Raw genomic sequence first — 15,972 nt, 5'->3', positions numbered from 1 at the left:
AGCTATGATAACAATAACCTTGCCTTCTTACCCCATTCTCCCCTACTAAATACGTGGACCCTGATAGGGTTACTGCTGACATCCCATAGATAACACAGAACATTGAGAATAAGAAAGGCCTGGCCGTCTTAATGTTAAATATAACCCTGCTAAGATAAGGTCATCCTGATTAAAAAGAAACAGATACAGCTTAATGTCATCATCTCAATTTGTCCAAGGATGATGGATGTTGTCATTTTGTACTCCTGACTGATAAAGACTGGGAATATTCTCTGTGTCTGGTCACAGGACTGGCATGTCAAATGGAACCTCAGAAATCTGTGTTCAAAGGTAATAGGCATATGGTAAATGGAGCCATGGAAATACTCAAGTTATAAGTAGAGTTTTATTTAATTAAATATATAATGTGAACAGTCACACAAATTAAATCACATTAAACAGGAACTTTGTGTTATATGGGTTAACAAGATTTTGATTGTATATGAAGAGTAAAAAGAAAATAATTGTATCGTACAAAGTCTATTATTTATCATAGATCTACCATTCTCTTTTTTCAACATTTCTGATATTCCCATCTAATTTCAGACCCAGTTCCATGATATCTGGGTTTCACATTTTTAGATACTAATGTTCATTTTTTTCAGTTATTACCTTCAAGATTTGTTTTGTTTTGTGCAGACTTTGTCAAAGATTGTGGAAGGCAAACGATCCAGCAGCCTTGGGGCCTTGAACTTATCTGCCAGTAGAGGTCGTCTGAAGAAAGTACAACATACAGGTACGTCCGTAGAGGTCGTCTGAAGAAAGTACAACATACAGGTAAGTCTGTAAAGGTCGTGTGAAGACAGTACAACATACAGGTAAGTCTGTAGAGGTCGTATGAAGACAGTACAACATACAGGTAAGTCTGTAGAGGTCGTGTGAAGACAGTACAACATACAGGTAAGTCTGTAGAGGTCGTATGAAGACAGTACAACATACAGGTAAGTCTGTAGAGGTCGTCTGAAGACAGTACAACATACAGGTAAGTCTGTAGAGGTCGTCTGAAGACAGTGCAACATACAGGTAAGTCTGTAGAAGTCGTCTGAAGAAAGTACAACATACAGGTAAGTCTGTAGAGGTCGTCTGAAGAAAGTACAACATACAGGTAAGTCTGTAGAGATCGTCTGAAGAAAGTACAACATACAGGTAAGTCTGTAGAGGTCGTCGTGAGGTCGTCTGAAGACAGTACAACATACAGGTAAGTCTGTAGAGGTCGTCTGAAGACAGTACAACATACAGGTAAGTCTGTAGAGGTCGTCTGAAGACAGTACAACATACAGGTAAGTCTGTAGAGGTCGTCTGAAGACAGTACAACATACAGGTAAGTCTGTAGAGGTCGTCTGAAGACAGAACAACATACAGGTAAGTCTGTAGAGGTCATCTGAAGACAGTACAACATACAGGTAAGTCTGTAGAGGTTATCTGAAGACAGTACAACATACAGGTAAGTCTGTAGAGGTCATCTGAAGACAGTACAACATACAGGTAAGTCTGTAGAGGTTATCTGAAGACAGTACAACATACAGGTAAGTCTGTAGAGGTCATCTGAAGACAGTACAACATACACGTAAGTCTGTAGAGGTCATGTGAAGACAGTACAACATACTGAATCTGAATCTGACAACATACAGTAGTGCAACATACGTGTAAGTCACTAGAAGCTGTCTAAAGACAATACAACTTGTACAATTATGTCAGAAGAGGTCTTTTAGTACAAAATACAGTAGAGCTCATTACGCATGAAATACTGTTACAAGTTAGAGGTTGTCTAGTACAAAATACCCCTGGTATATGTTTACATCTGTAGCCATTACAGACCATTATTATTTTATAGATTAGTTCATGAAGATCACTTTAGTAAATTACAAATATTCTGATAGTTGTTGGGAAGAAAACTTTATTTCAGTAAATATAGCAGTATTTTGATATTTTACAATAGAAGTTGCTAGGAATAAAATTGTCATCCTCATTTTGGCTATATATTTTGGCTATATATCTGCTAATATCTAGAGATTATACACAATAAAATCGATATGGTGGTCAAGGAATACAGAGAAATGGCTAAGAGTGCCCTCCCTTGGAATGTCAGACTGCTATTCCATCCAGATGTATAGATAATTTCAGTTCACCCTTAAAAGTAAACTTCACACTTGAATGAGGCTCAGTGTGAAAACTGATCCCATGCTCTTCAGGTGTGTAATAACAATAGCACATTTACAAATCTCCTGCCCACGGACATTTCGGATATGTCTTCATTGCTAGCTGTAAATAACATAGATTCCCAAACCGACCAATGAAGTTATTATACACACTTAAGTTACAATCATGGACATATCTTTAGGAGTTCGGTCGTATGGAGTTAAGATCATGTGCAGGTAGATATGTATTTTATAATCATAAAATAATCTTTTATAGTAGTTAAGGTAATTGATCAGACAGTTGGTTCTTAATTACTTGGTTTTTTACCAAATTTATGGGATAGATGGGATTTTTGATTGCCAGCTTTCAGATGTTTTATAAACATTTTGGTTGCCTAATTCCAGCTTTCAGATGTTTTATAAACATTTTGGTTGCCTAATTCCAGCTTTCAGATGTTTTATAAACATTTTGGTTGCCTAATTCCAGCTTTCAGATGTTTTATAAACATTTTGGTTGCCTAATTCCAGCTTTCAGATGTTTTATAAACATTTTGGTTGCCTAATTCCAGCTTTCAGATGTTTTATAAACATTTTGGTTGCCTAATTCCAGCTTTCAGATGTTTTATAAACATTTTGGTTGCCTAATTCTAGCTTTCAGATGTTTTATTAACATTTTGGTTGCCTAATTCCAGCTTTCAGATGTTTTATAAACATTTTGGTTGCCTAATTCCAGCTTTCAGATGTTTTATAAACATTTTGGTTGCCTAATTCATTTGACAGGTTAATATCCTTTAAGCATATAACTCATCACTATCACAGAGTTAATCAGTGAAGAATTGAATTCACTTCAATCATTTTGAACAGAAATTATAAAAATTTCTCAAGGATATGGTCCATCAGATTTATGTAGTTAATCTGGACTTATAATGTGACTGTAACACAAAAACAACCGAAAGCTTTATAGGTACCCTGTATGTTAGTTATGAGTATTAATACAGTGTAAAACTGTAACAGTGTAACCTTGCCGGGGCTATAATCTGTGTATTGGGGAGAGATAACAACTCCCCCCCCAACAAACAACAGGGTACAGCCTCCTCTCACTGCTATCTCTGGTACACTTTCAAACTGTTACAAACTTCCTCGATACTGCTATTTCCTTGCCAGTAAACTATTTTATCGGCTGGAAACCTTGTCAGCTGTGTTTTTGTGCTGTGAAGGTATAGGGGATGTATACATTGTAGCAGGTAGGTGATTGTGCAGTCTGTTATGTTATGTAATTTGGCCCCGCCCCATGTGCCCCTGGGGGTCAGTCAGGGCCATTTTGATCATAATGTTCAATAACCATTTCACACTGATATTTATAACAAATATATAGTTTTTTACTTGTTAGAGGGGATACTGAATTCCTTAGTTATAGATACAGTGGATTCAGTTGTGTCACATGTTTTCGCCAATGTCACCAGTATAATTAGTATGAGTTAGACATTGATTATGACGCCATGCTTCTGACAATAATACGATGCCAGAAATTTATTGTGGTATAATAACATCTGATTCAGTTTGATTTACGTCTTGCAAAATGCAAAGAACAATCAGTTACGGTCATCAATCAATGACTGATATCTGCTAAATTGTGCAGTGTTTTCTAGGAACACATTTTGACTTTAGATATCTGCTAAATTGTGCAGTGTTTTCTAGGAACACATTTTGACTTTAGATATCTGCTAAATTGTGCAGTGTTTTCTAGGAACACATTTTGACTTTAGATATCTGCTAAATTGTGCAGTGTTTTCTAGGAACACATTTTGACTTTAGATATCTGCTAAATTGTGCAGTGTTTTCTAGGAACACATTTTGACTTTAGATATCTGCTAAATTGTGCAGTGTTTTCTAGGAACACATTTTGACTTTAGATATCTGCTAAATTGTGCAGTGTTTTCTAGGAACACATTTTGACTTTAGATATCTGCTAAATTGTGCAGTGTTTTCCAGGAACACATTTTGACTTTAGATATTGCAAAATGTTTTTGAATTTTATGAATGTCATGCCTGAATTTTTCAGAATTTGATGTCTTCCTTTGGACATTTTGCTGTTCTGCAATGATAAACAGAAATACCTTGTATTGATATTGTCACTGAAAACTTACCTGATATCCCACCTTAAATGTGGAATAAACAAAGGCGCTGTTCCTCTATATCCGATATTTTTGGCTTCATGAATGCATGCTACCTCAGGGGAATAGGGCTGAATGTGTGCCCTTCCTTCCACACATAGGTTGTCTAAAAGGACTTTAAGTTTACTAAGACCTATATTTTGATAGTTGGCATACACATTGAAACATTCTTTGTTCTATATTTCTAATGCTATGAGTTATAAGCACTAATTAGGTCACACATTCACAAGGAGGGTCACTGTGACCTAGATTTTGTTCTTTGACTATCTTTTTATCTAACCTATACCATATCTCCAAGACAATTTGTCATGGCAACTTCATAAATGGGCTATGTTCTGACTTATTTGAGATAATATGTGACATACCCTAAGAAAGTCACTATGACCTATATATTAACTTTTGACCTACATTGAGAAAATGCTTGTCAATTTAGTTTTTGTCTCTAGCTCTACCAAATTGTTGTGGAATTGGGACTTGTCTATATCTGACATAGAGGCGATTGACTGATATTTTGTGTTGAATGTCTCAAATATTCTGTTGTAAATGATATAGAGAACATTTCAGCATTGTTCATTCTTCAGCTGATAAGCTGAATGCTTTTCAGTCCTTATAAAAATCACATAATGGCTCCACCAGGAAAATCAATTAAGTTATTAACGGTATATTATTATGAGATTATATTAGTGACCATGATTATCTTGAGGAAAGTTCTCTCGAAATTCAGTTAAAAAAAAAATGAATTTCTAAAAAAAAATCAAGTTCTTGAAGTATGGGTCTTCTGTGCTGTCTCATTTATAATTTTGGCATTCAATGGTCTGGTCTATGATATGTTTTTATATACTTAAAGTTTTGATTTTATAACCCACCACTGACAAACCATAGGATGTAAACAGCAGGATGATGCAGTTTTATATAGGGATTGGATTTCGTTTTTATGTTAACCATGCTTGTATGGAGCAATTCCTCTAAGAATATATTCTATATTGAATATATTCTTAGAGGAATTGCTCCATACAAGCATGGTTAACATAAAAACGAAATCCAATCCCTATATTTACACTCATACGACTTTTTATTTATATTTTATGCAATAAAATCGTCATTTGAAAGTGACGTAATTATTCAATAAAAGTCGGTCAAAAGTGGGAGGAGCTTACTCAATTGAACAGCGAATGATGACGCTTCACGTAAGGTAGAATTATTCATCCGCGACGACAAAAAAGTTCAATATTTTAGTGTAAAAATAAACATGACAAACAAAGTAAATTTCAGAGATAATTTTATTTAATCAGATCAGAACTTTAACAATTATATATATTCAATTTTGCTAAAAGTTAATATATAGCGTAATAACATAAAGAATTTGTACACGGCCACATGTGTGAACTCGGTGACCGTTGTGCAGGGAGGCGAAGCTGACGCACGCTTACACACTTTAGTTTGCGGAAGTTGTGAAAACACCGATTTTCAAGTAGCTCAATGTGTTTGAGATGTCGTCTGACTTGACGATATTACATCCTTGGGAGCCATGTGATTATATAATCTACGTTTAGATCCATATCGCCATCGATAGATGAAACAAATTCACTTGTGTTCGATGGATACAATGTATTTGTGGTGACGCGGAACTGTCAACACGTGGATTATTAGCGGTGCATGTTTTATAATACACATGATTAAATACTCAAAGAGCAAAGACAAGACGATATGTTTATAACTGACCTCTATCAGAGGGTCTCACACCCGTCCACCCCAAAGGCTCGATCGTAGGACGAACATAGGCACAGAGGTAATGTTTACATTTGACACCCATCATTTTTAACAAAAATGAAAGCACGTCGCCCCCGGTCGGGATATTTTTCCGTTTCTTTATACAATTGTTAATTTAAAAATTGTTTGAATCATATATAAATATAAAAACATGTATATATTGTTTACATTTTTCCAAAATTCTATGAAAAACAACAATATACACGTAATGTTTCGTCAAAATGTAAACAAAGCCATGTGTTTCTTTTAAAAAAAGTAGTCCTTTAACGTTGCACAGAACATTTCCTTACGCAAGTTCAAAGTTCAATGTTACCATGCAGTTATGGTAAACAAAATCGGCTAGTATTAGCGTATAGTGACCAAGCCTAGGATGATGCAGTTTTATAGTCAAATGTTCTTACGATATTAGTGTGTCTCATGTAAAATCCCTTTAAAATCTCTTTGAGTTGTAGGTATACATGTCAGAATTTATTTGCAGTTGCATTCAGGAATGCATGTACTGTATTCAAGGATTATATGTGATGTTTTTTGTTTTATTTTGTGATAATTCACAGCTGTAGAAAATGTACATGCATTTTCCCAGCACAAAAAATGAAAAATGAAAACTTTTATATATTTCGATATATACTCTCAAAATTTAAAAAATAAAAGTTTTGAAATTTGGCTACTGGGTATGAAACATGTAGTTTATGATGAAAAATGTAATTTATGATAAGTCCATTACATACTGTGCTAGATAAACTGAAGGCTTTAGGTGCATTTACTACATATTATTCAGATGATTTTGTGGGACGTCAGCATCCGAGTACAGATGTTAAAAAACTACTGGGCCATAACAGCCTATGATTTAGTATTGCAATTTCACTGAATTAGTTTTACAATTATTTGAACCTAAAAAATACTTCAGAAATGTTAACATCATTTCTGCTCTGTTTATTAGAGGTGAGACAGAGTATATTTCATGTTTTCTGGGCCAACAAAAGTTTGTGGTTTTGTCTAAGGAGTTGGCCATAGGATTGCTGTAGGACAATACTAATGTGTGTACTGTACTCTTCATGTTTACCTGACAAAACGCAAACTGCTTGTAGGCTGATGACAAACTGCATACTGTAAGTACAAGTTCATCTGTTCATTATAACTTTTTACCTGAAATATGACTCGGTTGTAAGGACCCTATGGTATATCAGCATTATGTGTTGGGGTTATAGAGAGCTTAAGATAACTCCCAAGGTTGCTTATTATGATGTTGCTGTAGCAGGTCTAATTTTGCAAAGGGAGAAAAACCAATATGTACTCTGAATCTACATGAAGCCTATGATAGTGGGACTGTTTCTGGTTTATCTCAGGACAACTGCAAAACCTGTCTTACAACTAACAGAGTGGTGACATTTATACATCTTTACTATTTTTAACCTTTGATAAGTAAATCAAAGCTGTAGTTATATCACCACCTCCAACTGCATGAATAAGAGGATGGTCTGGTGAAGTGGTAAGCCATTCGCCCTGTCACCTTCTCGTCTGGGCTTCGATCCTAGTTATGGAAGTGAAAAAGTCAGAGATCACAGCCCAATCATAGATGGGTTTTCTTGCAGTAGCCACACTTTACCCCTCAAGTGCTTACATCTGAGCCATTGAAAGTATTTTGTTGTATGATTTGTTTTGCAGTGAATGTATTATAAATAAAGTTTATAGTTTAACCCATTTACTCAGATAGGGGATTTAGATATACCATGGGATATCTCACAGATTCTTACTCAGATAGGGGATTTGGATATACCATGGGATATCTCACAGACTCTTACTCTGATAGGGGATTTGGATATACCATGGGATATCTCACAGACTCTTACTCTGATAGGGGATTTGGATATACCATGGGATATCTCACAGAATCTTACTCAGATAGGGGATTTGGATATACCATGGGATATCTCACAGAATCTTACTCAGATAGGGGATTTGGATATACCATGGGATATCTCGCAGACTCTTACTCAGATAGGGGATTTGGATATACCATGGGATATCTCACAGAATCTTACTCAGATAGGGGATTTGGATATACCATGGGATATCTCACAGAATCTTACTCAGATAGGGGATATGGATATACCATGGGATATCTCACAGAATCTTACTCTGATAGGGGATTTGGATATACCATGGGATATCTCACAGACTCTTACTCAGATAGGGGATATGGATATGCCATGGGATATCTCACAGACTCTTACTCAGATAGGGGATATGGATATGCCATGGGATATCTCACAGACTCTTACTCTGATAGGGGATTTGGATTTACCATGGGATATCTCACAGACTCTTACTCAGATAGGGGATTTGGATGTACCATCATGCAGAAGTAAAAGAAATAAAAAGAGGAGCAATTAAATTGTCAACCTTTTGTCTTTCGTTTAGACTACTGCCTGTAAGAAAAACTTAACAAAAGTTCCAAAATTTATTGGAAATGATGTATCACTGTTGAAACTAAATGGGTTACGACAACAAGACAGTCTCTTATTATAAGCATGAAGGAAAGACATATGACCTTTCTGTCATATGAGATTATTTGAAAAGCTATCAGAAAGTGAAATGCATTGAAATGTTCATCATTTGGATAGATAATAATGCCTTTTAGTATACACATGATCCATTTTTGCTGATATTCTATATTTCTAAAAAAAATATGCATACAATAGTTTTAGCTATAAGTTGAGATGATCCTCACATTTTTTAACGTAAAATTGTAAATGGAATATTTTGACAGGAGATGATGACAATGGAGTCATCATGCTCGGCCTATATACAATAGTCTGGCTATATTTCATTTGGCAGTTGGCTCTTTTGTTCTTCAGCCAAAGCCCAAGTTAGTGTGGGTAATTCAACCACCGTGACATCCTGGGTAGTATCGTGCTCGGCACAAGTTTCGGCACTGTAAAACTTTTACCTGTAGATTATCACCTGCCCAGGTGTAACTGAGACTGGTTTACCTACCGGGATATTAGGCTAACGAGCTGCTGCACACCTGGTAATATTGGGCATTTCATATTTTCCTTATCCAGCATTAAGGTAAGAGCAGATTATTGTGCTTTAATTTGTACCTTGATACTTGTACCTTATTTTGACAAACTTCTAAAAAAGATAATTCTTTATTGGGTTAAGTTAGTGACCAATTTATGAATGTCAAAATCCATAATCGATGGACAGCCAATGGTTGAGCATTGCTTATCTTCACATGTCTGGGGAGTCAATTGATTGAGGAAAATATTATTTTAGCATTTTTATGCATTAAGCAAATATATTGATATTGTTATCATCCAATTAATGGCAAAATGAAATCTTAGCATAATTATTTAAAATTCCCTTATCAGTTGCTATGATTATTGATCAAAAAATGATCATTTGACCTCTAAATATAAAAGAGAAAGTGTAGATCAAGATACATACCGGTATGAATATACATTGATTTTGTCATATTTATTTGGTCTATGGAGGGGGCCGTGGTGCCTGAGTAGTTAATTTGTCACAATCGATATAATACCAAAAGCCCTCCATGATCCACCTCTGGGTCACAAGTTTGAATCCTATGTGGGGCAATTGCCAGGAATTGAGGTTGGTTGGTGGTTTTTCAGCGGGTACTTTTGCTTTCCTCCACCACCTAAACCTGACCTGACCCTGACTGTTTACAGAAAACTTATCAAAGCAATCTTTGGATCAGTCTAGCTGGCATATTTTAACAATGAAGGATACTAGATTGTGAAATAAAGCAAGAAAGCGAGGCATTCATTTATTGTTCCATATTAGTATTGACAGTTTGATTTTGATTTCAGACAATATAGAAAAGTGGAAAAACAGGTCACTATGACCTACAATATGATATTTGACCTTCTTTTGAGATTTATTTTACCCATGTATGAAAAATATGTTGCTGAGACCTAAATTTTCAAATTTATTTGACCAACATCAAAGTAAAAGGTTTTCTTTCAACTCTTCTAATGTCATTAAGTATTGATTAATGTCTTAGGGACGATAATTATAAGATCACTCTGACCTATATTATTACCTACATTCTATATGGAAGAAAATATAATTCCATTTGCTGTCTTCTTTTAGCTTTTCATTTGAGTTTCATTATCTAAAACTGTCATGGATTCACATAGGTGAATAAGTATGTCATGCATCAAATGTAGGTCACTATAACCTATTTTTGTTATGTTGACCTCTTTTGAGAAAAAAAATATTAAAATGCATATTTCACATATTTTGATATAAAGATTTCTAATTAATTCAAAAACATGGAAATCATTCATATTATTGGTTTTGCTTTACGAGAATAATTCAAAACATGTTGACTTGTTTAACAGCTCTGAATGAAATACATGTATAAAGGAAGTGACATGAATTTAACAGAGAAATAACTTTTGGAAAGGCAATGATTGAAAAGCGACTAGACTGTCTGTATTGGGGGTAAGGCCTGTGACCTGTAATGCTATTATATACTTATGTACGCTATACCTATCATTGTGATGCTGGCCTCCACATTCACAAAATAAGGCTTATAGGGTTTAAATGTCTGTGTGCTACCACTTTATTTGTATACCTAATGGAATTTAAACGTACTGGTGGCACCTGTAATTAAAGTTCACCTGTTCATGGGCTACCTGGATGGGCCCCCGTGTATTGATTGCAGTTCTTAGCTGTCACTGCAAGTTTACCTTGTACCGAGAGGAAGCTGTACATGTGTTGGGAATTAGTCAGCTAACCCTTACACCATGTTCAAACATACTCAACACTTCAAATCTTAACTGGATTGAAAATTTAACAGCGTCTCGAAGTTTGAATTTAGATCTAAAATTGAAAAACAAACTCTTTCAAACTTTTTTATTAGAATTATCTGTGAGTTTGGAAGTTTTCTAAAAGTGGAATGTGTTGGTTAACTTGAAACTTGACTCCTAGCCGTTACATAACAAGAATCTTTGTTTAAGTTTTTGGACAACATATGGAGCGTTTGTGAGAGGGATAGCCAGGACCTGTGTAGACCGTAAGTTGTTTACAGATAGCAGCTGATAATGAAGCTTAACAGCATTGTTTTGTGGTGACCCAGAGAATTGTTTTATCACCGTCGCCCCACCCATTAACTTTGTCCAGTGTATTGGCCTAGCTCTCTATTTGTACAGTACAGGCTATTGTGTTGGTAAACAATAGAAAATGTAAACTTCCTGTATGTCTATTCATAAGTTTTACAGATATAGGTGCTGTTTGTCTTCTTATATACTGACGTAATTATGATTCACACAGAAGTCAATTCAGGCAGTTACAGAGAATCCCAGAAGTGTCCATGTGGTATTTAAGTTTGTTATATAAAACCACAAGAGGAAAGTTTTTATTAATGAAACAATTATAACGTATGAACAAAACCTTACATACAGAGACCATCTAAGACACAAATTCGATGTGATCAGCTGTTTTTATCTAGATAAACTACTTGGATCATGTCATGTTCTCAAAGTGAAAACTGGGGACGTGTCACATGATAGTTTGGTTTGATTTATCATTAGCTCACTGATGATAATAAGTAATCATATTTTAGTCGTTATGTCACCATGGTATCTGCATCAGCATTGATGGCTCATTCAAAAAGTTTTTAATGATAAGTTTTTGAAAAGCTTTTAAGTATGAAACAACAGTCCGACAATTGAATATTGAAGCATATGGCCTTCTTTACCATGATATAAACTTTATGATTACTGTAACAAACCCATTGATGATGATATAAACATCCGGGTGATCTAGTGGTGTATTGTAGTTAAACCACTGACTTTCATCTAGCCATCCAGGGATTGATCCCTAGTAGGATGTGAAAAAGTTAGGGGTCACCCATATAATTTGGGCTTTTCTTTGGGCACTCTTGTTTCCTCCCACACAAAGATCCCTTGTGTGCTGCTAAAATCCAGGCCTCAAAAGTGATTTATATAAGTTGTGTAATTCATTTTACAATTTGTTTAAAATAAACAAAGTATATAGTTATAATATATATAGGTGACACCAAGTGATGAGCTCATATATCATGCAGTTGTCCTATTAACATGGTAATCTCAAAATATTGAAAAAAAACGTGTTTCTAGAGAAAATTCCCAACTAGCAACTTCTGCATATCCTGTGACCACCGAGTCATAGTGACATAGAGGTGGAAAGTTATAGTAGTAGAATGTCAAGGCCATTATCACCCAGAGAAACCTCAACCACTTCACCACCATGACACAGAGGTGAAGGTCAAGTGGTTAGAGTGTCTGACACATTAACCATGCTGCAAGTGTAACCCAGGGATGGAGGGTACTATAGTGGTAGAATGTCTGACACATTAACTACAGGGGGGGGGGGGTATGCAGCTAGTGTGACCTAGGGGTGGAGAGTTAGTGGTAGAATGTCTGACACCTTAACTACACAGTCAGTGTGACCCAGGGGTGGAGGGTTAGTGGTAGAATGTCTGACACATTAACTACACAGCCAGTGTGACTCAGGGGTGGAGGGTTAGTGGTAGAATGTCTGACACATTAACCACAGGCCAGTGTGACCCAGGGGTGGAGAGTTAGTGGGTAGAATGTCTGACACCTTAACTACACAGCCAGTGTGACCCAGGGGTGGAGGGTTAGTGGTAGAATGTCTGACACATTAACTACACAGCCAGTGTGACCCAGGGGTGGAGGGTTAGTGGTAGTGTCTGACACATTACTACACAGCCAGTGTGACCCAGGGTGGAGGGTTAGTGGTAGAATGTCTGACACCTTAACTACACAGCCAGTGTGACCCAGGGGTGGAGGGTTAGTGGTAGAATGTCTGACACTTAACTACACAGCCAGTGTGACCAGGGGTGGAGGGTTAGTGGTAGAATGTCTGACACTTACTACATAGCCAGTGTGACTCAGGGGTGGAGGGTTAGTGGTAGTGTCTGACACCTTAACTACACAGCCAGTGTGACCCAGGGGTGGAGGGTTAGTGGTAGAATGTCTGACACCTTAACTACACAGCCAGTGTGACCCAGGGGTGGAGGGTTAGTGGTAGAATGTCTGACACATTACCTACACAGCCAGGTGTGGGGTGGAGGTTAGTGGTAGAATGTCTGACAGGGTGTGACCCAGGGTGGAGGGTTAGTGGTAGAATGTCTGACACCTTAACTACACAGCCAGTGTGACCCAGGGGTGGAGGGTTAGTGGTAGAATGTCTGACACATTATATACACAGCCAGTGTGACCCAGGGGTGGAGGGTTAGTGGTAGAATGTCTGACACCTTAACTACACAGCCAGTGTGACCCAGGGGTGGAGGGTTAGTGGTAGAATGTCTGACACATTAACTACACAGCCAGTGTGACCCAGGGGTGGAGAGTTAGTGGTAGAATGTCTGACACCTTAACTACACAGCCAGTGTGACCCAGGGGTGGAGGGTTAGTGGTAGAATGTCTGACACCTTAACTACACAGCCAGTGTGACTCAGGGGTGGAGGGTTAGTGGTAGAATGTCTGACACCTTAACTACACAGCCAGTGTGACCCAGGGGTGGAGGGTTAGTGGTAGAATGTCTGACACATTATCTACACAGCCAGTGTGACTCAGGGGTGGAGGGTTAGTGGTAGAATGTCTGACACATTAACTACACAGCCAGTGTGACCCAGGGGTGGAGGGTTAGTGGTAGAATGTCTGACACATTACCTACACAGCCAGTGTGACCCAGGGGTGGAGGGTTAGTGGTAGAATGTCTGACACCTTAACTACACAGCCAGTGTGACCCAGGGGTGGAGGGTTAGTGGTAGAATGTCTGACACATTAACTACACAGCCAGTGTGACTCAGGGGTGGAGGGTTAGTGGTAGTGTCTGACACCTTAACTACACAGCCAGTGTGACCCAGGGGTGGAGGGTTAGTGGTAGAATGTCTGACACAGCCAGGTACCCACCTTAACTAGGGTTAGTGGTAGAATGTCACACCTTAGCCAGTGTGACTCAGGGGTGGAGGGTTAGTGGTAGAATGTCTGACACATTAACTACACAGTCAGTGTGACCAGGGGTGGAGGGTTAGTGGTAGAATGTCTGACACATATTAACTACACAGCCAGTGTGACTCAGGGGTGGAGGGTTAGTGGTAGAATGTCTGACACATTAACTACACAGCCAGTGTGACCCAGGGGTGGAGGGTTAGTGGTAGAATGTCTGACACCTTAACTACACAGCCAGTGTGACCCAGGGGTGGAGGGTTAGTGGTAGAATGTCTGACACATTACCTACACAGGCCAGTGTGACAAGGGGTGGAGGTTAGTGGTAGAGTCTGACACCTTAACTACACAGCCAGTGTGACCCAGGGGTGGAGGGTTAGTGGTAGAATGTCTGACACATTACCTACACAGCCAGGGTGACCAAGGGGTGGAGGGTTAGTGGTAGAATGTCTGACACCTTAACTACACAGCCAGTGTGACCCAGGGGTGGAGGGTTAGTGGTAGATTGTCTGACACATTATCTACACAGCCAGTGTGACTCAGGGGTGGAGGGTTAGTGGTAGAATGTCTGACACATTAACTACACAGCCAGTGTGACTCAGGGGTGGAGGGTTAGTGGTAGAATGTCTGACACATTAACTACACAGCCAGTGTGACCCAGGGGTGGAGGGTTAGTGGTAGAATGTCTGACACATTAACTACACAGCCAGTGTGACCAGGGGTGGAGGGTTAGTGGTAGAATGTCTGACACCTTAACTACACAGCCAGTGTGACCCAGGGGTGGAGGGTTAGTGGTAGAAGATTGTCTGACACATTAACTTACATGGCCAGTGTGACCCAGGGGTGGAGGGTTAGTGGTAGAATGTCTGACACCTTAACTACACAGCCAGTGTGACCAGGGGTGGAGGGTTAGTGGTAGAATGTCTGACACATTAACCTACACAGCCAGTGTGACACAGGGTTAGTGGTAGAATGTCTGACACATTAATCTACACAGCCAGTGTGACTCAGGGGTGGAGGGTTAGTGGTAGAATGTCTGACACATTAACTACACAGCCAGTGTGACCCAGGGGTGGAGGGTTAGTGGTAGAATGTCTGACACATTAACTACACAGCCAGTGTGACTCAGGGGTGGAGGGTTAGTGGTAGAATGTCTGACACCTTAACTACACAGCCAGTGTGATTCAGGGGTGGAGGGTTAGTGGTAGAATGTCTGACATCTTAACTACACAGTCGGTGTGACCCAGGGGTGGAGGGTTAGTGGTAGAATGTCTGACACATTACCTACACAGCCAGGGTGACTCAGGGGTGGAGGGTTAGTGGTAGAATGTCTGACACATTAACCACATGGCCAGTGTGACCAAGGGGTGGAGAGTTAGTGGTAGAATGTCTGACACCTTAACTACACAGCCAGTGTGACCCAGGGGTGGAGGGTTAGTGGTAGAATGTCTGACACATTATCTACACAGCCAGTGTGACCCAGGGGTGGAGGGTTAGTGGTAGAATGTCTGACACCTTAACTACACAGTCAGTGTGACCTAGGGGTGGAGGGTTAGTGGTAGAATGTCTGACACATTACCTACACAGCCAGGGTGACCCAGGGGTGGAGGGTTAGTGGTAGAATGTCTGACACATTATCTACACAGCCAGTGTGACTCAGGGGTGGAGGGTTAGTGGTAGAAGTGAGCCACTTTATCCACTTAGAGACTGAATTTGTGTTCGATATTACACACATTTTACTTTCTATTATGTCTATTAGAAATGTCAAGATTGCAACAAATCATACCAATTACTCAAAAGCTATAATTCATGGAAAGCTACAAACAGAGTTTGGTTTAAGAAGTGACTAATTTGCTGTCACAC

At 38.5% G+C, this 15,972-nt stretch overlaps 1 protein-coding gene across 2 annotated transcripts in view; it reads left to right on the top strand.

The window, feature by feature from the left end:
* LOC138318640 (uncharacterized) overlaps positions 1-15,972 on the top strand; it is a 77,687-nt gene that overhangs the window by 8,356 nt on the left and 53,359 nt on the right. Inside the window, exon 3 of one of the 2 annotated variants that reach the window (XM_069261193.1) lies at positions 679-775. In XM_069261193.1, the coding sequence (XP_069117294.1) occupies positions 679-775 (97 nt within the window). Of the gene's footprint in view, positions 1-678; positions 776-2,377; positions 2,415-15,972 lie in introns of those variants that run through there. The other variant, XM_069261194.1, reaches the window with a different exon arrangement.

This window comes from Argopecten irradians, chromosome 3 (genome assembly GCF_041381155.1).
Source record: "Argopecten irradians isolate NY chromosome 3, Ai_NY, whole genome shotgun sequence".
Lineage (NCBI taxonomy): Eukaryota > Metazoa > Mollusca > Bivalvia > Pectinida > Pectinidae > Argopecten > Argopecten irradians.
Note: the sequence above shows the minus strand (reverse complement) of the source record. Positions and strands in the feature narration are given on the sequence as shown.